We start from the raw sequence: 27522 nt of genomic DNA on the forward strand, positions 1-27522 counted from the left end.
CCCCTCCGTCCCCCCACCTCCCCCTTTGCCCTCCTGCCTCAGGCACAGGGACTTTCGGCCGAGTCTTCCTGGTCAAGGACAAGAAGAGCAGGGCCTTCTACGCCCTGAAGCAGATGAAGATCCCCGACGTGATCCGACTCAAGCAGGAACAGCACGTCCACAATGAGAAGGAGGTGCTGACAGAGGTCAACCACCCATTCCTCATCCGACTGTGAGTCCACTCTCCACCATTACTCACATACACAGAGATTGGGGGGGCAGGGGTCAGGGACCACTGGTGAACACTTCTAATAAGAAGTTCAAAGGTCACTGTCTGCTTGTGCATTTTGAGACATTGATTCCAATTAGAAATACAGATCTATACTACTGACTGATTCTGATGGCTTTAACATTGAATCTTAAAGTAATTAATATTCATGAGTTTGAGTCGGTCTCTCACTACGGGTAAATATCATGAGAAATATATGTTCTGGCGCGCAGGTTAGTCGACTGGTTAAGAGCGCATGCCATATACGCAGCGGACCCCGGTTCGACTCCCGGCTGGCGGACCTTTTCTGCATGTCACAACCCCCTCTCTATCCCGTAATTTTCCTGTTTCTCTACTGTCAAATAAAGGTGTCTATGCCAGTAAAAATCTTTTTTTTTTTTTTAAGAAAAAAAAGAATTGTTGTAACCAGATGCACACATTCTCCTTTGTACTTAAATTCAAAACAGTCTCATCTTCCACTGATGTAGCAGCTGAGATGAAATGATGCATTTCATCACAATGACTCAATTATCATGTGATACTTTAAAGGAAACATATTATGCACATTTACACACACTACTGAAATATCTTTGCATGATTCACATTTAAAAAAAAATTAGCTTAATTTAGCTTATATGCAGCCCCTCAGTTCAGCCTCTGTCTGAAACAGGCTGTTTTAGCTCCTGATGAGCCCACTGTGTTCTGATTGGCCAGCTTCTGAAAACTGAACCTATAATAGCAGGATTTCTGTACTTTTTCCTCACACTTGAAATGTGAACTTCTCAAATACATCCGTACATATTGGAGCTTGATCAGATCTGGAATTTGAGAGCCGACAGCACAAACAACAGTAAAAAGCAGAAAATGCTGAAACCTGGGCTATGTCTGTCTGAGCATTATCCATATGTTCACCTCAAGCTTTTGAACTTTGAGCATTTTTAACATCTGCAAATGTTCCCTTCAAGATGCTATTTACTGATTTCATGATGGTTGTAATGGTGCACTACTTAAAAATGAAAAATATGGCTATATGTACATATATGTAACTAAATTCATATAGTGTAACTGTATAATTTTATTTCATTACCGGAATTTAAACCTAAATAGTTATACTGATTGACCCATTTTGCTTTTAAACAGTGAAATAACATTTCTCCATAGTTTAGTGTATTTTTGCATTTACCTTTTAATTAATTTTAAATAAACAGTTCAACATATTGGATTCAGTGTTAGATAAACATAAGGACTAGAAGCAGGGGGAACAGCTAATCTGGCTCCATATGATGCAAACCCAACATTTCCTGTTTCACTGCTTCATATTAAAAGCTTTCAAATGACTAAACAACAGGATATCTCTATTATGACGAATCTATAAGAAGTGAAACGCCTTCCTAAATGAATTAGCAGAGCTCTGTTAGTGGTGCTAAAAACTGGTGGACACTACAACACATGGAGAGTTAGAGTAATAATGCAGAGAGGAGTAGTACAAGCAGAAGCAGCCATACATAAAGAAAAGTGTAATAAAGCCATTGTAGTGATCTTTTGAGGTGTTGGTAAGTGTATTTTATAACTTTGGGCAGAGCCAGGTTAACCGTTTCCCCCTGCTTTCAATCTGTATGCTAAGATAGGATACCCTAACCTAAGATAGGCTACCCTAACCTAAGATAGGCTACCCTAACCTAACACAGGCATGAGACTGATATCCATCGTACATTATCGCGATGTGTTGAACTATTTCTGTCAAGTACCTTTTTGTTTGTTTTGTTTTTGTATATGTAATGTCAGTAAATCCTTTTTGTCCATAGTCTCACCAGACAATTCTAGTCAATTCTAATTGAATTAACATGACACATTAAATGTCCCCACTGTTAGAAATCTACTATAATTATATTCTGCTCAATTCAGGATGTGAAGTGGAGTCACACTGAGCTTTATTTGGTGTAATAAAACACCACATCTCTACCTCCCAAGTACATTCTTTACATAAGTGGGAAGCTGTTTTATGTCTCCCTGGGCAAATTTCCTCTGGTTGCCTTTCACGAATAACAATTTTTCCTTTTTTATGTTGTTGTAGTGTCGATGTCAAAACACATTTTCATTATAGCAAAAAAAAAAGTAGCAGTGAATATATCTTACATTTCCACTTTCCACTCACACAAAACATAGTATTTGTGATTCAAATAGTTTTGTGCTGCCTGATTAAAATTATAGTCTAGGTCATGACAATGGAAAAAAAAGAATAAGAAGAAGAGAGAAGAAAGAAGTTCATTAACCCCAAAGGAAACACAGGATAGATGAAGACATTTCTCAATCAAATCTAAATACTCTAGCTATAAACATGGATGTGACCATGTATTAGCCTGGCTAACACCAGACCGCATCTCAATCTCATGTGAGATTGAGGTAGGGTCTGGTGAGGAGCCGCTCATTTCCTTGTATTTGAGGCGGGATCAACAAATGTCGATCAACTCCTTCTGTACGCTACTGGACAAACTTACAGCCAATCATATCAATGATAGACGATGACGTATTCAGAGCCTGTAGGGAGCATAGACTGTATATAAGAAATGGACGCAACATCCGTGACGTCACCCAGTGGTTGGTGGACTGCTGCTCGGAAGCCAATAGTTGCGGATCTGGGCAGCGCCATCTTGAAACGGAACTCCCCGCCTGGTAGGGATCAGCGGGAACACATCCTTTTTATGAAGGAAAAATCATGTGGCGCAAGTTTTTGTTCTATTTTCAAAGTGAACTTGCCTTCCAGTTTATTTAGCACACAATCTACAGCTGCTTTGAACGGTTGCTGCACCTCTGTGGCCGCCATGCTGGATGTAAACAGAGTCGCTCTATGGTCGCCATCGTCTTGAGCCCGCCTCCCCGTTCTGTGATTGGTTCCCTATCTCAGGCGAAGATTTTGTCTTGGTGGCCATGCTAACTTTCTGAGCGAAGTAGAATATCGCTTGTATGAGAGCATGGGTATACCCAGGCTAACAATGTATAACATTACAGAATAATGTAAAACAATAGAAAAATGTAGTTGTCAGTGATGGGTTGAAAGTGACATTTTATATTAATATTGAGAAGATAAAGTGGTTGAACGATGGCCAAAGTACTGATAGCAGGAGCAAAAACAGATGAGGTGAAGATACTGCTGCCTCTACAGATACTGTACTGCACTCAGTGTAGATAGTAGATGACTTATTGCACATATTCAGTTTAACCCTGAAGAATGTTACATGATGAAATGTTACATTATTGTCCTTACTGAAAGTTAGTTATAGTCCAATGACCTCCAGCAGAAAGGATTTCCAGTACTGTACTGTTCAGTCCTGCACTGAGGGGGAAATGAGTCTCCTCTGATGTCCCTCTAGGGAGGCATGCAGGACTTGAGTGGGATTGTCCCTGATGTCGAAAAGTTTATGCAGCATCCTCCTCTCAGACACATCCACCTGAGTCTGGTGGACACAACTTTAATCTGTACCTTTAAGTCAGAGGTATAGAGGGTGATAAGACAGTCCCCTGTGGTGCTCCAGTACTGCAGCCAGACATACTGGTTGGCCTGTGAGGTAGTTGGTTATCCAGGCCTTCAATGATACATCCACCTGCATATCAATTATTCCCTAAAAATGATGGTCGGATGGTGTTAAAAGCACTGGAGAAGACAACAAAATAACCCGCACAGTGACTACGTCCTCCATAATGATGGAGGGCTGATAAGCAAATTGTGGTGAGTCCAACTGTTGTTCCCCCAGCATGCACAGCTGGTTGAAGATTAGTCTTTCTCATGACTTCATGACCTGTGACGTCAGAGCCACTGGCCTGTAGTTGATAGGGTGACAAAGGCTGGAAATGCACAGACGGACAGACAGACAGACAGACAGACAGACAGACAGACAGACAGACAGACAGACAGACAGACAGACAGACAGACAGACAGACAGACAGACAGACAGACAGACAGACAGACAGACAGACAGACAGACAGACAGACAGACAGACACACACACAGACACACACTTTATTGATCCTTCACAGGAATTTACTTGGTTACAGCAGCTGCATCCACAGTTAGGGAGGTGGGAGGAGTGAAGGGGACATGGAGGAGTGCTTGGAGGACGGAGAGCCAGGTGTGGAAAAGCACCGTCCCTGTGGAGGAGAAAGGTGGGCTTAGGTGTCAAAGCTATTAAAAAACAGGTTCAGGTTGTTGGCCCTGTTCACATCCCCCTCCATCACTGTGTCATTGTGATAGTCCTCATCCCATTCCACACTTCCTTGGTGGACCTTCCTATCCAGCCTATTCTAGTAGCAGTCATTTTCCCTCTGCAAGCTTGATTTTAAGCTCTGTACCAGTCTCAGCTCCTCCCTAACACCACTCCCAAACACTCTCTTCTTCTAGTTTAGTGTGGTCTCAACATCCTTGGTCACCCACGGTTTGTTGTTGGGGAAACAGCATATAGTCTTAGTAGGGATCACAATATCCACACAGAAATTGATATATGATGTAATGCAGCCTGTCAGAAGCAGGTTTGTGTAGGGGTCATAGGTGTACCAGGTTATGATCAGACATGGCCAGTGTTACAATCCACATACAGCTTAAAAGTGGGCAGAATGATTGCAGGGTTTGTGTGATTGCTGTAGATGTGTTTGGGTTCTGGTTCAGGAGATCCGTTATCTCAGAGCTGATTACGTCATATTTCTGCCATGTTGTAGCATCAGGTGTAATGTAAACAATCGCGAAAGTGACAAAGAAAGAAAAAAGAACAGGTATGGTGACTGACTCAGGTCAAGTAATCTGGGCCCAAACAGCACTGCATTGTTCAACAGCTTTTAAACAACATGCTACTTATTAAGTAAAGGCTTCAGCACAAAGGAGGCCTCCACACTGCGAGAAGGTCATACACATTTGAGGCTTTTTTTAGGTAAGGCCCAAGTGGAGGCTGAGATGTTCAATTAAACAAATAAAAAGTCTCACTGTGAGGCTTTTGTAGTGTTTGTAGCTTTTGAAATAAGGTTTTTCCGAAGTTTGGATTTTATTTCACTTTTACGTTGCTGTTCTTGCTTTCATCTAACAGACAGATTTCCCGGACAGTCAAAGCTGCAGGAAACTCTAAATAAAGAATTTATAAACAGGCATTATTGTGGTGGTGACCTCGCCATTAGCTTCTGGATATTTAGCTTCCCAGCTGTTTATTTTCTGTCATTTTATTATTATTATTATTAGTATCATCATATATAATTATTATAGGGCAAGGTGGAAGTATAGTAACAAAAAGACTTTGGCACTAAAAAAACTAATGTTGAAACATAGAAGACTTGATTTGACTCATTTGGATGACTGAAGCTTCATATCAGCTTCAATATTCAAGATCAACTTTTAAATGCATTTTTACACAGAAGGAGGACTGTGGAATTAGTCCTCCATCACTTCCATTGTAAGTACATTATGAAGGGATCTTCTAATGGTCAATATGAACAGGAGAAACTGTCTAACAAAACAAGTCACCTGGTGATTTTCAGTTCAATTGATTATCCTATTAATAAAGAAAGAGTAAGATACATGTAGTTACAGCTTTGCTTTACATGTACATACACTTTTATGTACTGTAGACTTTGAGCTAACTATAAATTAAAAAAAAACTAGAAAAAGTCCCATGGAAGTGTGGAGAGAAAATAGCGGTGCAGGAAAGAATCAGTAATGGTCTTGGTGGCCAGCAGCCAGCACTTATGGAAAACACTGGAGCCTCTTCCATCTTCATCAGTGACAGTGCTCTCTTGTTTTTATTCCTCTGAAGTGCCCTTCTAGCTGAAAGAGTTGTTGCACACAGCTCCAAACCACACTGGGGGATAAAAGACCGAGACTGATACAGCGTCTCATTTTATCTGATTTCCTCACATCGTCACACAGTAGATTAACACTTTTATCTTTGTGGACTGAAGGAAACTGATGCGGTGCGAGTTACTATGAGCATTCAGCAATTTTTAAAAGACTTAAAGAGGGAATGATCTGGATATTGTTTGACCCTTTGTTGCTGTTCAGGTTTTGGACCCACCATGACGAACGCTTCCTCTACATGCTGATGGACTACGTGCCCGGTGGTGAGCTGTTCAGCTACCTGCGCAGCCGCGGCCGCTTCAGCAACAACACCGGCCTCTTCTATACCTCTGAGATCGTTTGTGCCATCGAGTACCTCCACTCCAAAGAAATCGTCTACCGTGACCTGAAGCCAGAGAACATCCTGCTGGACAGTGAAGGACACATCCGCCTGACCGACTTCGGCTTCGCTAAAAAGCTCTCTGACAGGTATTTTGACAAACACAACTGCGGGTTGATTTAGTAATTCATTAATACCAAAACCAATCTAATGGAAAGTGAATGGAGTATAAATACAGTAAGAGATATAGAAGTCAAAGTCTAAGAGAAATTAAATTTTAAGTTCTGTCAAAACCAATATTTTATTATTCTAGACTTTGTAGCAGCCAATAAATTGTTTAAAATCTACATTTTAATAGTTTGTAGACTGACCAGAGCTTAAATAGTTGTTAAATAATTGATCAGTTGATTGACAGAACATTCTTTCAAATATGTATTTTTCTCTGTATTTTATCTTTTTACATTGACTATCTTTGAGTTTTGGATTGTAATTGGTTTGACTGGTTACTATGATAATAATCATCGATCAAGAAGAAGAAGTGGTATCGCTGCACTCTTTTTAGCAGTATCACTGTACACACACAGAGCAATGCAGGATAACAACATGACACACTGTAAACTCGAACAAACCCAGTCTTGTCTTAAAATGACCTTACTGCACATCGAACCATGATGGAAACCGAGGGCATAGCTGCTGCTCTCTGCACTGCTGCTAAATGTTAGTAAAGTCAGTCAAACTAGTTTTGAGTCAGACACTGGTACAACCTCCTCCACTGTTTCTGACTCTCCAGCTGACACAGCTGTCAGCAGCCAGGCAGGAGAAGAGCTCTGTGCTGAGATAAGAATTTAAAGCTTAACTATGACCAGGACACACTCTTTGTTTATCTTACTTTTTTAGATGAAGATTAGACACAATGGATAATATAACAAGCTTTTAAAATAAAACACATTGTTACTCAAAGATTAGAGAAAAAGTCCAAAAACATACATACATTTATCATGATGGTAGTTAAGGTGTATTGAAGAAAGTATCAGTTACAATGTTGAGTAATAATATTCCATTCCAAGCAAAAGTCCTGCATGAAAAATTCCACTTAAGTAAAAGGACACCACAGTACAGTATTAGCAGCAAAATATAGTTTAAAGTATTTAAGTAAAAGTAGTTGTTTCATCCCTTTGACTTCTTATTTATTCAGCTGTTTCTGTCAGGGGTCAATACAGCAGATCCATTTCCATCTCTTCCTGTCCTCTGCATCTTCCTCTCTCCCACCAACAACCTGCATGTCCATATCCATAAACCTCCTCTTTGGCCTTCCTCTTTTCCTCTTACCTGGCAGCTCCATCTTCATTATCCTTCTCCCATATATACCAGCATCTCTCAATCTCACCTCTCTCACTTTGTCTCCAAACCGTCCAACCTGAGCTGTCCCTCTAATATTCTCATTTCTAATCCTGTCCATCCTCATCACTCCCAACACAAATCTTAGAATCTTCAACTGTTCCACCTTCTGTCTTTTCATCAGTGTCACCACCTTCAAACCAAACACAATAGCTGGTCTCACCACCCTTTTGTAAACCTTCCCTTTCACTCTTGCTTGTACTCTTCTGTCCACATCACCCACTCCAATGTAAATTTAAACACATTCATCGTCGCCACTTCTACTCCATCCATCCTCACCATTCTACTGTCCTTCCTCCCAATCATACACATCTATTCCGTCTTGCTCCTATTTTTACTCCTCTTCTCTCCAGTGCATATCTCCACCCCTCCAGGCTCTGCTCAACCTGCTCCCTACTCTCACTATAGATCACAATGTCACTAGTGAACATCATAGTCCCCAGAGACTCTCACCTGATCTCATCTGTCAACCTGTCCATCACCACTGCAAACAAGAAAGGACTCAGAGCTGATCTGTGATGTAATCCCACCTCCACTTTGAACCCATCTGTCACTCCAAGTACATAGTCACTACTGTCACACTGCCATCACACTATACCAGTACTAACCTCCTCATACTATACCACAACTCCTCTCTCAGCACCCTGTCATATGCTTTCTGTAGATCCACTAAGACACAGTGTGACTCCTTCAGATTGTCTCTATACTTCATCAACAGTCTCAAAGCAAATATCACATCTGCACCTCTTCTCTTAACCGAGCTTCCACGACTCGTTCCCATCATTTTCATGCTATGTCTGATCAGCTTTATACCTCTGGAGTTACTACAGCTCTGCACATCACCTTATTCTCGAAAATCTGTACCAGTACACTTCTTCTCCACTCGTCAGGCATCCTCTCACTTTTCAATATTGTGTTAAACAATCTAGTTAAGAACTCTGCTCCTAAACATCTCCATGCCTCTACGGGTATGTCATCTGGACCAACCGCCTTTCCACTCTTCATAGCTGCCCTCACGCCCCTCCTGATTCACCTCATCCTTCTCTCTCTGTCTCCCAGATGTCCTTCTTGACATTGCCCTCCTCATTTATCTGGGCTTGGGACTGGCACTAAGAATGCACTGGCTTGTGCATCCCTAGTGGTTGCATTTATTCAGACATGAGAATGTAAAATCAGCAGCACATTAATATAATGAAACACACGTTTGTTTATAAAACCAAGCGTTGTTCGGTTTTGCTGGTATTGTGGTCTCTTGGTATTCCTCCAGCAGTGTGTGTGGCTGCTGATGAATGACAGTTGGGTATATGCTGCTCTTATCTGCTGGTGTTTGATACTTGATTGATTGATTGTCAGCAGAAAGTGAATAACAAAGCAGCATTCAGTCTGCACTGTACTTGATGTCTGTGCTTGTACTGTATATTTCCTCACCAGCTGTGTCTGGCAGACTGTACTCAGATTCATCCTGAGCTGCTACAGTGTGAAGTCTGAAACTCCTCGTTAGACCTGGAAGAAACAACTACAGGTTACTATGTAGTAGTTTGGGGACAAGTACTCATTTAGTCTCCTGACTTCTTTATGACAGACTTGAAGAATTCTTAACTCTTCCTTTAAAGACTCAAACCATTTATTTCATCTACAGGAATAGTCTGATCGAATAATTAAAGAAAACATTTTATATTTCAGTTGAACAACTACGACTGGACCATCTGATTTGAAATCAATGACCCAGCATCAGTAGTATTTTGATAAATACATTTTCTGTCACCCTATTTCTTGTGAAATATGGAATAATTTAACCTCTACAAATGATTTGATTATCACATCAAAGCATATAAAATGATCAACAAATGAATGCTAAATACAGTTAACTGCAGTCCAGTATTATGTGTCAGGTATGTCAAATGTCAGGAACTAACATCTAATTCGCTCAAATGTATTTGGTCAACAGTTCTGTAAAATTGTAACATGCTATGATCATTTCATCACCATATGATCACAATTCTAGTCAATACAACATGATTGTGAATTATTTCCCCTCTATAAGAGCAACCAGCTGTTAGACAGGTTGGTAAAGAAAGAAAGCTTCAAAATCACATTCAGAGCTACAGCAAACACAGGACAACCACCTGACGTCCTCCAAACTGTCACCCAACATTTGGTCACACAGACCAAGAACCAGACATCAACAAGGAACTATAACCATGATTCTTACACGTGTAAGAGAGGCAGCCATAATCCTGTAATTGCAGAATTAGTATTTTTAATTGTCCAGGTTGTTTGGAGGTGAGACAGTAAGCAGGGATATAGTCAGAACAGGTGGAAGCACTTCTGACTTTTAACCTGGTCAGTCAACGTCTGCAGAGCCAGAGCTTTGAAACAGTACTGAAATCTCCCTGTGGTATTTCATTAGTTTGGCCCATTACTTCATGACATGATTAACTTTCTCTATGGTCGATGACATTGCTCTGCTGAAGGAGGAGAAGTCGTTCTGCTCAGGTCCTGTGTGTGTGTTTAATATCCATGAAAAGCTCATATCTTCCTCTGGGAGTTTAAGGGAAATCCTCCAAACTCCAAGAAACCCATGGCGGTGCCACTAAAGGACAAACTTCCCCCAACTGATGTCATTTAGACTGAATTAGATACACAGCGAGCGAGGCCTCCCGGCGACCTTAGCAGAATTGAAAAGATGCACTGTAGAGGAGAAGAGACGGCTTTATATCTGCACTGCAGTGTTTCTCCCGAGCGTTTCAGCGAGCGCTGTGTTGACCCCCGCTGACATGTAAACATAATGGAGTAAGATTACATTTTCCCCCAGACTGGGAGAGTAAAACAGATGGAGAGCAGATACCTCTCTGATGTGCAAGTGACCCACTTATATAAATGGAGGGCAGCAGAATTGCCTGGGATAAGAAGACAACTGCTTCATTGCCACTAGCTCTCTTACTTTCCACGTCCGCCGTGATGGAGCGTCATCACCAGTGCCCGGCCCTCCCCCCATGCTGCCACAGCACCCCCTGCTGGCAGATACCCTCACCAACACATTTACGCACGGAGCCCTAATGTGATGACACACGACGCCCTGAAGAGCAACAACACATGTGTCTTATTTCCACTGCGTCCATGCCTCCGCTCTTATTCCCCCTCAACATCAGCAGCCCTCCTCATCAGCCTCCACCAGACCCACCATCATTTCCATACAAATTACTGTCGCCATGGCAACTGGACGAAAGAGGTCATTACCTAGGTGATATCAGTGACAGACGATGAAAGCCTGGCGCCAAGCCAAGTGCTCTTCATGAGAGGACAAGTGGCTTTCAGAGAGAACACTGCATGTTTGTTACACATGCTCAGAGTGTCAATCAGCTGCTCTGCCAGGCACGGAGAGAGAGAGAGAGAGGGAGAGAGAAAGAAAGAGTCGAATAATCTGCTTTAGACTTACTGTTATTGTTCATGGTCTCCACACATCGTTCACTCATTGTCTAATACTTGTATCTGGACTCTCTCTCTTTATGCTTCCATCCTGTGGTTGCACAGACAACACCGAGGCTTCTGATCCATTACCCCTGTATCCACAAAGAGGTCCCATATCATCAGAGTACCATAACACATGACACAGTGAGGTCAGATGGCACAGCAGGATCACTTTACCTACGGGTGCTGTCTTCCCTGTGAAACCGGAGTCTCCCTTTTTTTTTTGACACAGTGGAGAATGTTGAGATGTACACAGAGCAGCAGAGGCTATCACTTATCACCTGTCACACTGTAGTGACTGCTCACCATGCAGTACAACAGTAACTGACACTGTGAAGGGTAATTATGATTGCACATAGGCAGGAGGAGACGTGTAGTTTTTAGAAGTAAGATAAGATAAGATAAACTTTATTGTCCTTGACAGGAAATTTGTCTTGGGCACAAGTGCTGCTACAGCTGCATATATATAAAAAAAAAAAAGACTGCAACTGCAGACACCAGACGCTGTAAAAATAGGTCAAAATCCAATAAAAAGAGGTTAAAATAATTGAAGCAATTAAAAATAAGTTAATACAAAATGAATTCAATTGATTAATCGTTCAGCATTCTGTTATTTCAACTCCACGAATGTGACCTCAAAACTGATTAAAAACTCTCTGCATAACTGAATATGTTACCTGTGAGTCAGAAAGCACTAAACTCCCACACACTGTCTGACTCACTAGTGGAATATTTATATAGTTACCTCGAATGTGAGGATTTGCTGCTTTTCCTTGTATTAAATTATAATAGACTGAATTTTTTTAGGGATCGGGCTATTAGTTGGACAAAACAAGCAATTTGAAGACCTCAGGCTCTGGGAAATAGGGAATTGTGCAGCTTTCTGACATTTCACACAGAAAATAATGGACAAATGAATCAATAATGAAAATTCAGTCTTACTTGTTGAAACCTGATAGTATTGGAAACAGGTTGAACAGGTTGAAAAATAGAGCATTTTACGTGTAACTGCAGTCCAGCAAGTACACACAGAATCTCCACTTCCTGCTGGCTGCATGTGTGTGTTTCAGTTTAAATTCCAGTGGTAGAGCAGGTGTATCGCTCTGGTTTATCGCATGTCACACTGTGTGAGACTGCACTCATAAAAGCTTGGTCTAAGTCTGTGTCAGACTGTAGGATATCAGCTGGAGACTGTCAGATTGTGTGATGGATGCATGGTGAAGTGTAGCGCTAGCATGTTAATAGTCAAAAGTAGATCTGCACAGCTCTGATGTTTTCAGAATGCTAAACTGTGTCCTGTTGTGACAGCAGCTGGAGGACACATCGTACGAGCTCTGCCAAAGTCCTACAGGCTTTATGTTTGTTTCACCTCCCTTTTTTTGCTGTGTGTGTGTGTCTATGTGTGTGCATGTGCGTACGTTTCCCCCCAAACTGTACTAAAAAAATGGTGCTTACAAAATGTTGTACAAGTCAATGTATTCTACGTCATGTTGTATTCTGATTGGTTTGTTTGTAGATATAGGGTTACTGTGAGAATTTGATGTTAAATTTGTGACACTTTGGGGGCGGGAGGCTGTGAGCGGTAGAGCTGTCGTCCACCAATTGGAAGATTGGCGGTTTGATTTCCAGCTCCTCCAGTCCACATGTCCATGTGTCCTTGGGCAAGATACTTAACCCCAAATTGCTCCCGCTGGCTGCGCCAACTGTGTATGAATGTGTATGAATGGTTAGTAAAAAGTGCTTTGAGTGATCATAACGACTAGAAAAGTGCTATATAAGTACAGTCCATTTACCATTTACCATTTACTTTGGTCTCCAAAGCTCCAATTTGGATTGGGACTGTTGGTTGGACAAAAAAAAGACTAGAAATTACCTAGAAATCATGCATTAATGCATATGTTTTTCACCGAACAATTAATCAAAACTTGAAAATAATCTGCAGGTTTATTGATAAAGAAAATAACTGTTCGTTACAGCATGTAACTTTTTAGTTTTACTAATATTACGACTTAGATAACATCACACGTAATTTATTATAAAAAACAGCAGCAGATGAAGGTGAATTGTAGTGAGCCTGAAAGAAGTCATAAATAACTTTGAAATGATTCAATAGAGACGAGACGTGCTTTGATCTTTACATATTCATAGTGTGATGAAGGTTTTGATGTGGTCTTTCCCTCTCTGTCTGAGCAGGACCTGGACTCTGTGCGGCACTCCTGAGTACCTGGCTCCTGAAGTCATCCAAAGCAAAGGTCATGGTCGAGCAGTGGACTGGTGGGCTCTGGGCATCCTGGTCTTTGAGATGCTGGCTGGGTAAGCTCTGCAGTGTGTACTCTCTCTCTCTCTCTCTCTCTCTCTCTCTCTATATATATATATATATATGTACTCCACCCATTTTAAACACCGGGGGGCACTCTCCTCCACCAGAGCAACTGAGGTAAAGCAGTACTAAACACACCCTGCTTTTATTAAAGAGCAGTTAGAGTTCATACTGTTTGTCGATACATACAAAGAAACAATTTATCTAAAGAAAAACATGTTGTGTGTGTGTGTGTGTGTGTGTGTATGTGTGTGTGTGTGTGTGTGGGATCTACTGCTGTGCACAACATCTCTGAGATGTTAGTCCTGTCTGAGAGATCAGAGAAATGTCTGCAGAAAGAATTTCTCATCTTCTAGCCATACAAACACACACACACGCACATTCACACACAGACACACACACACACACACACACACACACACACATTCACACACAGACACACATACACACACACGCATACACACACACACGCAGGTGAAAAAAATCCCTCTGCAAAGCACTGACAGCAAACGTTTTGAGCACTTCTCCACGTGACCGGAATAAACTCGGTGATCATCTTCCAAAACAATCAGGCGCACACACACACACACAGCTGCTGGAGTGGACACAATAACGTGAACACCTATATAATAATGATGCAATCCAACAGAACAGCCCTGCAAGAAATAGTAGTTCCTGAGAGAGAAAAACAGAACAGAACGATGGAGCCTGTGTACATGGACCAGAGGAATTATTCAATTAATTCCACTGCTGTTATTGTCTCAGTGTGGGGAATCTATTCATTGTGTGCTTATTGGATATTGCAGAGCTGCGACAAATTAATCTGTGAATGGGAATCATTGTTGTAGATGAAGAACAATGACGTTGATCCCCTTTAGAAAGCACTCGGGTTCATTCTAATGTTCCCGCTCGTCCTCTGTGAATAACAATGTCCCCGCCTCGTTAACATTCTGAGAGAGCAGCTCAGAAGATTGAGATTGACTTTAAAATTGATTGAAACTTTGTTTCAGGGCCACACCAGGTATTATGCTATAATCCAGCAGTTCATTAATTAAACCATCTTAATAACATGCCTCTGCCTGGATATTGTCTGCTATTCAGTAGCTTTCTTTTATACATTTGACTCTTTTCATACATAAATTAAGGATAAAAATGCACGTTTCAATACAGTTTTCTAAAATGTTGTTTATTTATCTATAGAAGGCTCTGATTGTTTATGAGCTGTAGGGCCACTAGGGCTGGGTATCAGTACTCCATACCTTTTAAGTTATCAACCGAAATAAGTAGTGTCGAAACGTCTCTCGTCAAACGATACCTGCAATCGATCCTTTTTACACCTAGAGTTAGAAAATATGTCTATTTGTATGGACTTGCTCACAGCCAATTAATGTGACATATGATTGGCCCACTGCCACAGCAGCTACAACCTGTCTGTGGTGGTGAAGTTGTGGTGAATTTGAATTAGCGAGCTTAGCAGTTCAGCAGATGCCACCTAAACGCTCTAAAGTGTGTCTACACTACACGCCTGTTACACCGGATAAAAGACAGAGACCTAAATGTGTAATGGGTATCTAATGAAGTACTCAGCTGGTATCAGTATCACTTTAAGGGTACTAGGATTGGTACTGGTATCATCATTTTTTAAATGATACCCAGCCTTAAAGGCCACAAATACTCCTGAGAGTAGCTCTGGTTATGCTACTTTCTGGAGTCTGCTTGGAAGATGTGGTACTCACATGCTCAGACACAACGACAAATTGGAGGTACCTCCAACCTCCAATTTGTTATTTGATCCTTTATCTATAGAGGGCTCTGAAACAGTTTATTAGAGCTGTAGGGCCACTAGGGCTTTGTATCGGTGCTCGATACCTCCAATTTGTTGTTGTCATGACACTGCTTTCTCTCTAGCTGACCCTAGAATACTTGTGTATGCGGAAGGTTTATTTATAATTTACATTCTCCGGTTTCCAAATGACATAAAACATCTGTTCCCTCCAGTGCAGATGTGTCAAAACTATTCCATAAAGGGTTCATGTGGCTGCAGGTTTTCATTCCAACCAAGCAGGAGCACACCAGGCTTCACTCATTTAATGCACTGATCTCAGTGTTCAGACAGTTGATTGGTCGAATCATGTTCTCTTGATTGGTTGAAACAATAGTCTGGACATGCCTGCTGTAGTGTTTACAACACTGAAAAGCACAGAATGTTTAGTTATATTATGTAGCTCTGTGGATGGTAATGCCAGTTTGTTGGTTCATTGCTTTGGAGCAGACAAAGTGCCAAAATGAAGACTACTGAGAGGCCGGACAGGTCTGTGGAAGCCAGCAGCTGATTTAGTCAGTGATAAGACAATGGTGGTAAATAGAAGAACAGCAGGAATTCTTCTTTTTTCTTTCCTTAAGCTGGGGGATCAAATCACCAAGTCAGCTAATCCATGCGCCTACTTTCATACACACAATAAAGTCACAAATGTCACTGCAAATATTATGAGAAAAGGCATTTAAGCAGCCAAATTCTAAACTCAAATAAGCACATTTAGGATTATGAGTTATAAATGATAATAAATATAGGATGGATTACTTTGAAACTTTCTACCAACATCTCAGGTCCCCAGAGGATGAATCCTAATAACTGCAGTGATCCTCTCAGTTTTGATGAACTGAGACAGTGAACATGGTTAAACATAATATGTGCTTAACATCAGCATATTGAAGCAGTATGAAGGGATTGTTTTGACCATCATGAACATCAGCTATCTATGATGTTTAAGATGATGGTCGAACCTTCTTAAATGAACTCATGAATATGCAGAGCGGCCCTGCCTTCACCCCTACCATCCATCTTTTTTTAGGCCCCGCTATGAAACCTATGTGCTTTTAAACCTGTGGAATGAATGTGACCTTCTCCCAGCATTCATCAGGGCAGGCTTTGAAGTGTTGCAGAGGCTTGACAGTGTGCTGCCCTCAGCACATCACCAGACGTGTCCAGGGAGGGGCGCTACTGTAAGACGTCCCCTCAAAGACAAAGAGCTCTCTTCATCATACTGTATTGTGCAGCTGCCCGTCAGAAGTCCTGATCCAAGAATGTAGAGGCTGCTTCTGAAAAGTTAGTCGTGGTGGATCATCCTCCTCTGGGGTGAAGCACAAGTTGAAAAAACATTCAGCGAAGGGTCACAGCCTCTGAGGGAGAAAGTCAGGAGAGAGTATAGAAGAAAAAGAATAGGTTCTCCCGTCTGTAATCCTGCCTTCAGGGTGAAATTTCTGCTCCTAATAGAAACCAATCATCTAGTGTGTGTGTATGGAGCTCTACAGATGCTGCTGTGTGTATTTGTTTGACTCCTCTCACACTGAAAATCTGCCTCCTGTATATATGTTTTATTCCTCCACATAAAGATCTGCTTCAGTTTGGAAATAGGCCACATGCTGGAAAGTTGAGGTTATTTCCAGCATCACCCAACTCCCTGTGGCCTGAGAGTTTGACTCAGGCTCACTTTCATGTTAATTATTGAAATAAGTTGCATCAAAAAGAGTATTTTAATGCAAAGATGAATCCCACTTTGGAATTTTAATCAACGCATGTCTACTCCCAGACTCAATTTTCTGGATTGACTGCATAAAAAATGAAACAGACCCCTTCCCCTTCCCCTCCCCCCCCCCGTCTCCTCACCTCTCCTTGGCTCACCCGGCCAGTCCTTGTCCACTTCAGTTCAGTGGAGCGTCAGTCCGCTGATTAGAGATGGAGATCCTGGAGGAGAAAGGCTGTCCTATTACAGCAGCCTGTCACCCAAAAAGTCAAAGTGTCATTGAGTTTGAGCAGTTTTGAATTAGGACAGCCAGTGTGCTGCGGGGACTCTTTCACCAATCATGTGTAGCAGCTTTTGTCATAAATCACACCAAAGACAGAAATAAAGAATAAAGGGAAGACCCTCTAGCGATCTCTAGTGGCTGAACTGGTCATTACATTTAATGATGTTAAAGCACTGGAAGGAACAAAAACAGCTTATTTTTCCCACCCACATTCTGCGAAGACTCACCCCTACTCTGCCTCTGATAGGCTGACTTTGTATTCATTGGTGAGGTTGGTTATGTTCAGGCATGCTTGAACATCGGCCAATCAGAGGCAGTGTAGGGCGGGTCTTCACAGAATTCAGGTGGGGAAAAAATAACGCATGAAAAACATACCACTTATTTTGCAACAGTGGGGCTACACCTGTAAGTCAGGTCAAAAAAAGTCCATAAATAAAATGCTCGGCTTCCAGTAGAGACTCAATTTAAGATTTCCCAAAAAGTCCAACTATTATTAAAAGTCTCAGAAATCAGATGTACTCCCTTTTAGTTGTGCCTCTGGGGACACAGAGCCTAACATTTTAGATGCAGAAAATAGTAGATTTAATATTTCTTATACTATAACCGGAGATTTTGGACCGATGGTGGCACTACAGTGAGGCAGTCAATCAATCAATCTTTATTTGTACAGCGCCAAATCACAACAAAGTTATCTCAAGGCACTTTACACATAGAGCAGGTTCTAAACCGAGCTCTTCAGTTTTAATTTTAAAGAGACCCAACATTCCCACATGAGCAAGCACAAAAACTCCCTTTTAACAGGAAGAAACTTCAGGCAGTGACCAATCATCCTTGGGGTACCATGAATGATGATGTTTTACGATGATGTTGCAGTGGACAACATCATCGTAAAACATCATTGGATGGGTAATGTGATCGTCTTTCACTTCGGCCCGTCAGAAAAACAGATCAAAGTTACAACATATCTCTAACACATGAGTAAGCCAGCTGCCTGTGTCACAGTCCTGGAGCTCAGTCGAAGTGAAAACTCTTCCATGACACACACACACACCGTTTCCAAAGAGCCTTCAGCTGGCTGGAACTGAAGGTGATGTCATTGCATGCAAAGTCAATAAAAAAACAAGTGACTGAGGTGAAGACTTTTTTTTATGGATGAAAAGTGTGCAGACTGCTGTGTCACTCAACTCCAGTGTTCATCCATCAGTATTAAGAAGGCCTGAAACACTAATCGATGGTGTTCTCCTTTTTTTATGATGAATTGGTTTGACTGCTGCATGTCAATAAGAGTTCACTTTCACCAAAAGACATTTGCTTTCCAGTGCTCCACATTCCCCTCTACTGAAAAGTGCTGTATTAAGTATTATTATTAGTAAGTATTATTCATAATCCACTTCACTGATTGGCTGGCCCCACTCCTTTCTTTGCAAACAATAAAACATTATTAAGCAGTATAACAACTATGAATCAAATAAAAAGGATTAAAAGCTGTGATAAATAATATCTTCATGAACTCATAAATTATCCACAAATCTAATTTTTATGGTCATTTAAGGATCCTCTCTAGGCTTATATTAAGACATATAAAAATGCTTTGTTTGGAACAATAATGTGTCTTCCACAAAAAAATAGTATAATTACTGTGTTGAAATTCCTGAAATGGCATCTACTCCTCCCTAATTAAAAAATTCCAGAATCATTGAATATGCAAATGTATTTCACTACTGGACACAAAATGTTTCCTACTTCACTGTAAAGCAGAGGTTCCCAAACTATTCTATAAAGGTTCATGTTGCTGCAGGTTTTCATTCCAGCCAAGCAGGAGCACACCAGACTCAGCTGATCTGTGCCAACTGATCTCAGTGTGCAGACCGTTGATTGGTCAAATCGTGTGTTGTTGATTGGTTGGCACACGACCCTTTAAGGAATAGTTTGGACATGCCCGCTGTAAAGTTCATTCTCAGTGTTTTTGCACTGGAGGCTTCAAGTTTCTACATCACACTTGTTTAATTGAACTTTGGACCAGGATTGGCCCCAGACTAGTTGTGATGTCACAAATCCTGCTCATAGACCCTCCCCTTAAAAATCAAATTTTCAGTGAGCTGAGAGAAACGTTCTAGTACTAGCAGATAAAAGGTTAAAACCAACTCTGCACATTCATCATTCTGCACAGAGAAACTCAAACATCAACTGTAGGAACAAGAAGTAAAACAAATTTTTCGGAGTTGAGGGAACTTTAATTTTTTATATCTGTATATATGCCCTCCACACCCTAACAGAGTGTAATGCAATGTTTTGATTCATCTTTCCAATTTTCCACCTCAAAGCATCCTTCTTCCGTGTTAGTCTAATGTATTTGTCACATATTGCTTTGTCTTGTGCTGAACCTTCACTTTAAGTCAGAAAACAGTCCTATCATGTCGTCCTCCCCTCCTCTTTGCTACAGTGACCCAGATTCCCCGGCTATGACAGCACCAGTTTTGGAAAAAAAAAACACATGAGTGGAGTCTGCGGTGCACAGCCAGCTCCCAGACGCCTCCACGCTGCTGTCTCCTGACTCCGGAGCTTTTCTCTGAAAAAGGCAAGCGGCATGTGACAAACTGGTGCGATTATGCGCCTGTCTGCTCCATGCGTAATGCGTTTAGGGGCCAGCCCCATTATGTAATTTGTGGGTAATGACTTGTCCAGGCTCGAGCAGAGGGAAGAACAGGAGAGCAGGGTAAGCATTCAGTGAAGTGTAGCGGCAGAAGGCCTGTGGGTGGTAGAAATACGAACACACACACACACACACACACACACACAAACACACACTTACATACTCACACAATAGTGAAATAGCTCTGAACAAAGACGTCTCTGTCTACATCTAAAGCACAAAGTTATCACAGCCCCCCGCTCTGAAGCGTAACCTCTGCACATGTTAACTCACTCACTTTGTTCACATTGATCCAGGTGGAAGCTCTTACCTGTGTTACCTGCTCCTTGCATCATGCTGTTTTTTGCAAAGCGCCAAGTTGAGTTTGCACCATGTGATGCGCCACATCGGAGGGGCATGACGTGTATCTCTCTCTCCACAGGTACCCACCTTTCTTTGATGACAATCCGTTTGGAATCTACCAGAAGATCCTGGCTGGAAAACTGGAATTCCCACGCCATCTGGATTTCCATGTCAAGTAAGCTCTGCTAACACACCAGGAATCTGTGTGTGTGTGTTAGCTGTACATTCAGTCTGCGTGTCCCTGCATTTACCAGCACTCCCATCTTTAGCCACACTTGTGTTCATTTTTTACTACTTAAGTTTTTATTTCTGTAGTTTCAGTTTTGATCAAAATCTTCTGGCTTAGTAACGGTGGAGAGCAATAAGAGCCAATCAGAGCTTGACATGTGAGGTGAGGATGGGAACATCATCTTTCATTGCCGGAGTAAAAATGTCCTTCAAACACAAATGGTGACAGTAAAGCTCAGATGAAAGTAGTTGTGCAGGGTTAATCAGCTTACAGAAGTCACAAGTCGTTAATAGAAAAATGTTGTCAGCATGATTAGATGTTAGGTAAACTGCTGCTAGAAGTTTCTACCAGAAGTCTCTACTTTCTCCTTAGAGGGGAAAACTGTTTATCCAGAGCAACAGTTTATCCAGAAAGCAATTTTTATTTGGAGGTTAATGTGAAAGTGAATACCTGAAATGTTGCTAATAACTTCTCACTGCACACAAATACAGCAACCTTCCCCCCAGGAACAGAGCAGCACCGGGCTGTGAGGTGAACTTGGCATAGTAGCCCCACAAACACTTCCACATACACAATCATTAGAAAAGCATCATGAAATGATAAGAAGTCTAGTGTTCATGTTCTCACAGCCTAACAATGCTGAACCAACTTCTACTTATAGCCAAGTGTAAAAATCGTTAAAGTGAAGCTCTCAACTGATCACATTATTGATCGCATGTATGCTCAGAGAAGGAACAGCCAATCAGAGATATGGATTGACTGTATATTATACTGTACAGTCTTTTCAGAAGAATCCTTATCCTTTTATTTGTGTCACTAAATCTCCAGGAATAATGAACATGTGAAATCTAATATATCTGTAATGAAATAATAGGAAATGTCTTCTGCTGTTGGGCCATGAGAAATCATGAGAATTCAGTTCCACATTTATTTATTATATTTATTGAACTCCTGATAAATACCAAAAATAAGAACAGAGAAAGTGCATTAACATTAAATCTTTTGTTAAAATACAAATAACAACAGATTAAAGCTGCTGTATTCCTAATGATAGAGAAACTGCAGGAATGTTGGATCTACTCTGAACCAGCTGAACACACCTCTGCACCTCTCTGACATTCAGCTGCTTTTTAAAGTCAAAAGAAGTGTGATGGTCTCTGAATGCATCCATGGTACAGTATCTACCAGTGATTCATGCTTATGTGACTAACCTTTGTTTACAACCTATCTGACCATCTGACGATGATGATTCATCATTTCAACACAACTCTGAATAAATTCTGTTTCAAAGTCTTCACCACACTGTCAGGAATTACATCCTGATGAGGAAGTAGTGAGTCATTTATTTATTTATTATAAAAGTTCATTTAAGAATGTAAACTCTCCACAAGCTTGCTAAAGGCTCAAAATAAAAGAAGAAGCTACAGCCCTGTTACCATGATTCCAATCTTTACCCCCGCTGGTGTTCATTTAAAAGCAGAAGCTGGTCTGCAGGACCTGTTAAGTGTAATACTCAACATGATTGTAGTAGCTGTATTGGCCGTGGATGTGTTCGCTTAAGTGCTGCAGCGTCCCTTTAACACAGGGTCAATGAGCTCCCTGGAGCTAAAGAGGGGCTTCAGGTGGACCTGAAGTCACTAATGACACACCCAGCTGATTTGGACTTGCCCCCCCACCGCTCACACCGCCCATTAGACCAGCTGGAGGGTGCAGGAATGTGCAAGATTACAGACTCAGTACACTCTGTGTGTGTGTGTGTGTGTGTGTGTGTGTGTGTGTGTGTGTGTGTGTGTGTGTGTGTGTGTGTGTGTGTGTGTGTGTGTGTGTGTGTGTGTGTGTGTGTGTGTGGTGTGTGTGTGTTAGTTAGAGAGGGGAGAGGGAGAGAGGAGAGAGAGAGAGAGAGAGAGAGAGAGAGGAGAGAGAGAGATGAGAGAGAGAGAGGAGAGAGGAGAGAGAGAGAGAGAGAGAGAGAGAGGAGAGAGAGAGAGAGGAGAGAGAGATGAGAGAGAGAGAGAGAGAGAGGAGAGAGAGAGAGAGAGAGAGAGAGAGAGAGAGAGGAGAGAGAGAGAGAGAGAGAGAGAGAGAGAGGAGAGAGAGAGAACACACTCACTCACTCACTCAATCAGTCCTGACACAGGTGGCCCTGGAGAGGCCAGACACACACTGCTTCCCCTGATAATTCAGTGAACCCAGAGCTTTCTATCTTGGGGCCAGCAGACAGAGGGATTTTAATATTTCGCACCAGATTTATATCACTCTTACACAGCAGTTCCGTCACGTCACGCACTCCCATCCATCAAGAAGTGAAAGGCCTCGCAGAGGGCTGAGAGCAGAGTGTGGCGTGTCCCCCCTGTAGCAAGCTGCTAGCCAGCATAGACAATCAGACATGTTGGAGATGTGTCCCAGAGTGACCCTGCACCTAAAAGTGCTGTAATGCACAAGCCATAAAATGAGCTGCTAGTAAGGAGTTGTTATGGACATGTTGACATTGTGTTGACCTGATCTATAACACCCCTGCACTGCGTCTCCATGTCCTCCTCTGCTTTCCATCTATGGTGGGGGAGGCTTGTTGTGTAATCCTTGTGATGCATTTGGTTCCCAATAGCGTCTGAGAAAAATAACAGTCATCTCCTCCCCTCCACAGAGGTGCCACAGTCCTCATGAGGCAAAAACACACCAAACCCCCAGCTGCTGCTGCTGTGTGGAGCTGCTGCAGGGCTAACAGCTGTACATGTGTATAACAGTATGGAAGCAGCTCAGCCATGATAAATAACACAGTACAATAACTGACCAAACACACAATCCATCAGCAGTAATCAGGCCATAATTCAAGTTCTTCAACATTCAGAAGCACAAAATGATATTACAATGAAAAGGGTCAACATAACAGTTAAGGCTGCATGTATTGATTTGTTTGTCCACTTGGGGGCAGTAGAACAAGATAAAGATACCACATATTATCCCCTAGAGTTGAAGAAGGTGTTAGCAGAGCTAAACCAGGGTTATTATAGTTGAAAAAACTAAAACTAAAACTAGCAGTGAAAAAATAATTTAGTTAACTGAAATGAAAATAAAAATATTAGTTTAAAAAAACTAAAACTAAATAAAAACTACAATGAACAATGAAAAACGAACTAAAACCAAACTGCAGGTAAATCAGCTTAGTTTTCGTTTCCTTTTTCTCCCTCCATTTTTTCTGCGTAACCCCTAACCCTAATCCTGTCCAGTTTGACTTCTTGATATAACGGGCTGCTTCCAGTAGGTGGCAGTATAGCAAATGCCGGCTGCCGCATAACACACAGAAGAAGATGCTTGACGTGCAATTTATGATTTCCTAGAAAGAAGAAGAAGAAGTTCCAGGCAGAAAACGTCACAGCCCACTATGGGAATATTTAGACTCCGACCCTGCAGTAGATCAAAGTAAAAGTTTGGTGTTGAAGAGTGATGGGAACATTTGTGGGATACAGCTAAAAGGGAAAAATCCCACTAATGTTTGAGTCCACCTTCAAAGCTCTCACAGAGAAGCAGGAGACAGCTAACATAAGCTCACAGTCAGACAGCTGCACCACAAACACAACAAACCTTACTTTGTGGTTTGTCAGACATTATTTCATCCTTTTCAACTTCTACGAATCAGAGTTTCCTTCTAATACCTGAAAAACTAAAACTAAACTCAAACTAGTCAATTCCTAACTTCATCACTTGTTAAACTAACTAAAACTAAACTGAAAAGAACAAACTGAAAAACTAAATACAAATAAAAACTGAAAAACTATAAAAACCCTGCTGTATACTTCCTTTTTACACATACCTGGAAACACACTTTGAGACCTTTAGAATCATACATATACACCTAAACACAGGGACATGAACACATTGTCATGACTCTGACAGCACCTATGTTGCATTTAGAAAAAAATAAATGAACAAATTCAGAGACAAGTGAAATGTGAACACTAAAGCAGCTCAGTGCAGAAACACAACCAAGTCAAGAAGAACTAAACAGAAACTTCCAGGAGAAACTTGCAGGTAGTTCCAGTTGGAACATTCTGAATACATGATTACCATCTGCTTTTTTTCTATGAGCTTGTGTTTTTTGATGTTTTGTTTTATTCCATATACTGTAAGTGAAGTCAAGTTGAATGTGTTGCATGAGTTTTACTTATTTGCATTTTTCTTTAAATCCTGCCAAGTGGAGAGGATGCTTCTGTTTCTGTATTGTTGATATATGAATAGTAATTAGTGGAGCTTTAAAGAGAAAAGTAAACATGTTTAAACAAACGTAAAGGGAAAATATACAGAGTAGTCCTTTATGTGTTTTGGTTTTCCTCCCTACTTTCTCTTTCCATTTTTTTCCAGATGAACTCTCCTCCAAGAAATCCATAAAAAGGCATAAATACAAACAATTTCCCCCAGAGCTGATTAAAATATTTCCCGGTGACATATCACTCCAAAGGCCTGTCTTTAAGCATAGGAAGGATTTAGACAAAAAATGAGAAATAGCTGACTTGTCAACATCCAGCCGCTGTATTTATGAGGCTGTCAGCAGCTCGTCGGATGTGAGATACAACACCTTTATGGAAAGCTCTCCGTTCGTCAGCAGCTATCGCATTTCATCAGAAAGGCGTACACTCTGCCGTTTTAAGATCCCGGTGAATCATCCCCCCCCCCTTCCTTCCGCACCGATGTCTACATTACATGCACAAGTTTATAGTTTCGGAAAGTTCCCGTCTGCAAAAAAAAAAAGTTCTTACTTTCTTCAATTAAAAGATTGTCAAAAGGACACAACTCACTTAGCCAGCCCTCGTCACCTTTTACGGGCTGTCAGGCTTCCTTTGGCGAGGATGCATTTGTCATTTTGACAGCGCTGAAAGGACCTTCTGGCAATTTTTGTCTTGTGAGAAAGAGAGAGACTGCTTCTCAGATACATACTGTACAACACCGGATTCACTCACTGTTTCCTTTCCCCCCCAGAGACCTCATCAAGAAGTTTCTGGTCATTGACCGAGCCAGGCGGCTAGGCAACATGAAGGTGAGCTGATACGACTTCCCGTCTCCCTGAACCACATGGCGGCTCTCTATATTTCATACGTTCACTGGGTGGTTTGCAGTCAGCAGTGTGAGAAGCAGGACAGGACAAGAAAGGGCCCACAGTATGACTGAAGCTCCACATGTTTCCAATTAGTAACAAATGAGGAGAAATTGCAGAGCTGGTATGGAGTTTGAAGGCGTTTCTCTTCCAGCAGGATGGATATCTATCTGAGGCCACCTCTATTTGTAATAGGTCTGACTTGTATTTCTAAATATTGCAATTCCCCAGTGTATTGCAACAGTCTTATTTCTCTCAGCAACATAACATTATGGAAGGTCATTCTTGACTCAGTCATTAAGTAAGAATGAAACAAATTCATGATTCAACCACTCAAAGGATTTGAGAGCAAATAACAGAAAGATTTGGAAATATTTGAACCCATAATCAAAATGTTGTGCTAGTAACCTCAAAACTGACCCCTGGATTTCTATTGTCTATATCTTGACTGTTAGGAGGGCCGAGAATCATTTGAACGAGCAAACTTTCAATACTTTGAAATATACATGAAGTTGCCAGTTTATTATTTATTATAAAACTATTATGAATCTTCAGCCTCCAAAATGAGCCTTAATGAATCAGATAACCAACAAAAGACATTAGAAGGGAGGATTTACTACAGCTCTAACTTTTAGGTTAACGTGAAGTTTATCTTAGCTCACTGTCCTCTCACCTTTTCTGGAGCTTTCTACCATAACCATGCAGAAATTCCACAGGGAAGTCAAGTGATGGCAACTGAATCATCTCCATGGCAACTAGGCTGTCACTTTTTCAGGAAATTGATATTAGAAGAATGAGGAATAAAACATCCTTTATCCTGAACTCATGTGGAGTTAATATTGTTCCCCTCTTTTTCCTCTTATGAGTGATGAGCTGACGGCTGATTTCAGATCTGTTGTTGTGGCAGTCACATTTTACAAAGTTAAGAAGCAGAATGACCTGTTTCCAACATTTTCTATGGTTTGGAATCCAAAAATCTGCCTTACCCAGACTACATGGTGTCACAGATCACTAGTTTACTGCATTTTGCATCAGTGCAGAGAACCTAGTTTATTGCTTTTACACTCAATTTAAAATTCATTACATTTCAGTTTTCCCCCACATATGAATGGCAGTTCTTTTAAAAGTAAAAGTCCTAATGACTACTCAGCTAACTCCATTCACAGACCATGGAACATAGTAAGTGGACCTTGTGTTTTTGATTATTTTGTCAAAATAGTCTAAAATTGGTAAAATAATTATTTAAACCAAAAATCTGGTTCTGTCCTTACAAACCTCTCCTTTCCTGTTCAGAGTAATGACAGGGAACTTTTTATCAATGTAAATATGAATGACTCAAAATAATTCAATGTTATAATTAAATAAAGTGACATGCAGCAAAGGACCTCCGGCAGGGATTCAAACCGGGGTCGGCTGCGTATGTGGCATGCGCTCTAACCACTGGAACACCTGCGTGCCATAAACAATTTAACACTTATAACTGAAGCCAGTTTAATCCCAATTTAACACTGACTGTTTCAGCTCCAACAGGCTCCTCAATAAAGTGATTTGAGTTGTTTATCTGGAGTAAAGGAATGTCCTTGACATCATATTGAGTTTGCTCCTGATTATAACACAGAGGTTCAAACAAACATAAATCTTCTTCATTTAGTTTTTGTTAAATCTTCCCAGCAGCAACACTGCACAACCTCAACATTATAGCAAAAAAGCAATAAGACTCATTTCACTGAAAGACATTTTCATGCCTCCACAGCAGTGACAGCTGTGACAGGAGACATTATGTCTTCAGGTTGTCCATCCATCCATCCCATTGT

At 41.2% G+C, this 27522-nt stretch overlaps 1 protein-coding gene across 1 annotated transcript in view; it reads left to right on the forward strand.

Moving 5' to 3' along the window:
- The window catches only part of prkx (protein kinase X-linked), a 48053-nt gene that overhangs the window by 15236 nt on the left and 5295 nt on the right, over positions 1-27522 (forward strand). Inside the window, exons 2-6 of the mRNA XM_062414660.1 lie at positions 43-211; positions 6285-6548; positions 13462-13581; positions 20470-20565; positions 25594-25651. Of these exons, the coding sequence (XP_062270644.1) occupies positions 43-211; positions 6285-6548; positions 13462-13581; positions 20470-20565; positions 25594-25651 (707 nt within the window). The remainder of the gene's footprint in view (positions 1-42; positions 212-6284; positions 6549-13461; positions 13582-20469; positions 20566-25593; positions 25652-27522) is intronic.

Source organism: Scomber scombrus, chromosome 24 (assembly GCF_963691925.1).
Source record: "Scomber scombrus chromosome 24, fScoSco1.1, whole genome shotgun sequence".
NCBI lineage: Eukaryota > Metazoa > Chordata > Actinopteri > Scombriformes > Scombridae > Scomber > Scomber scombrus.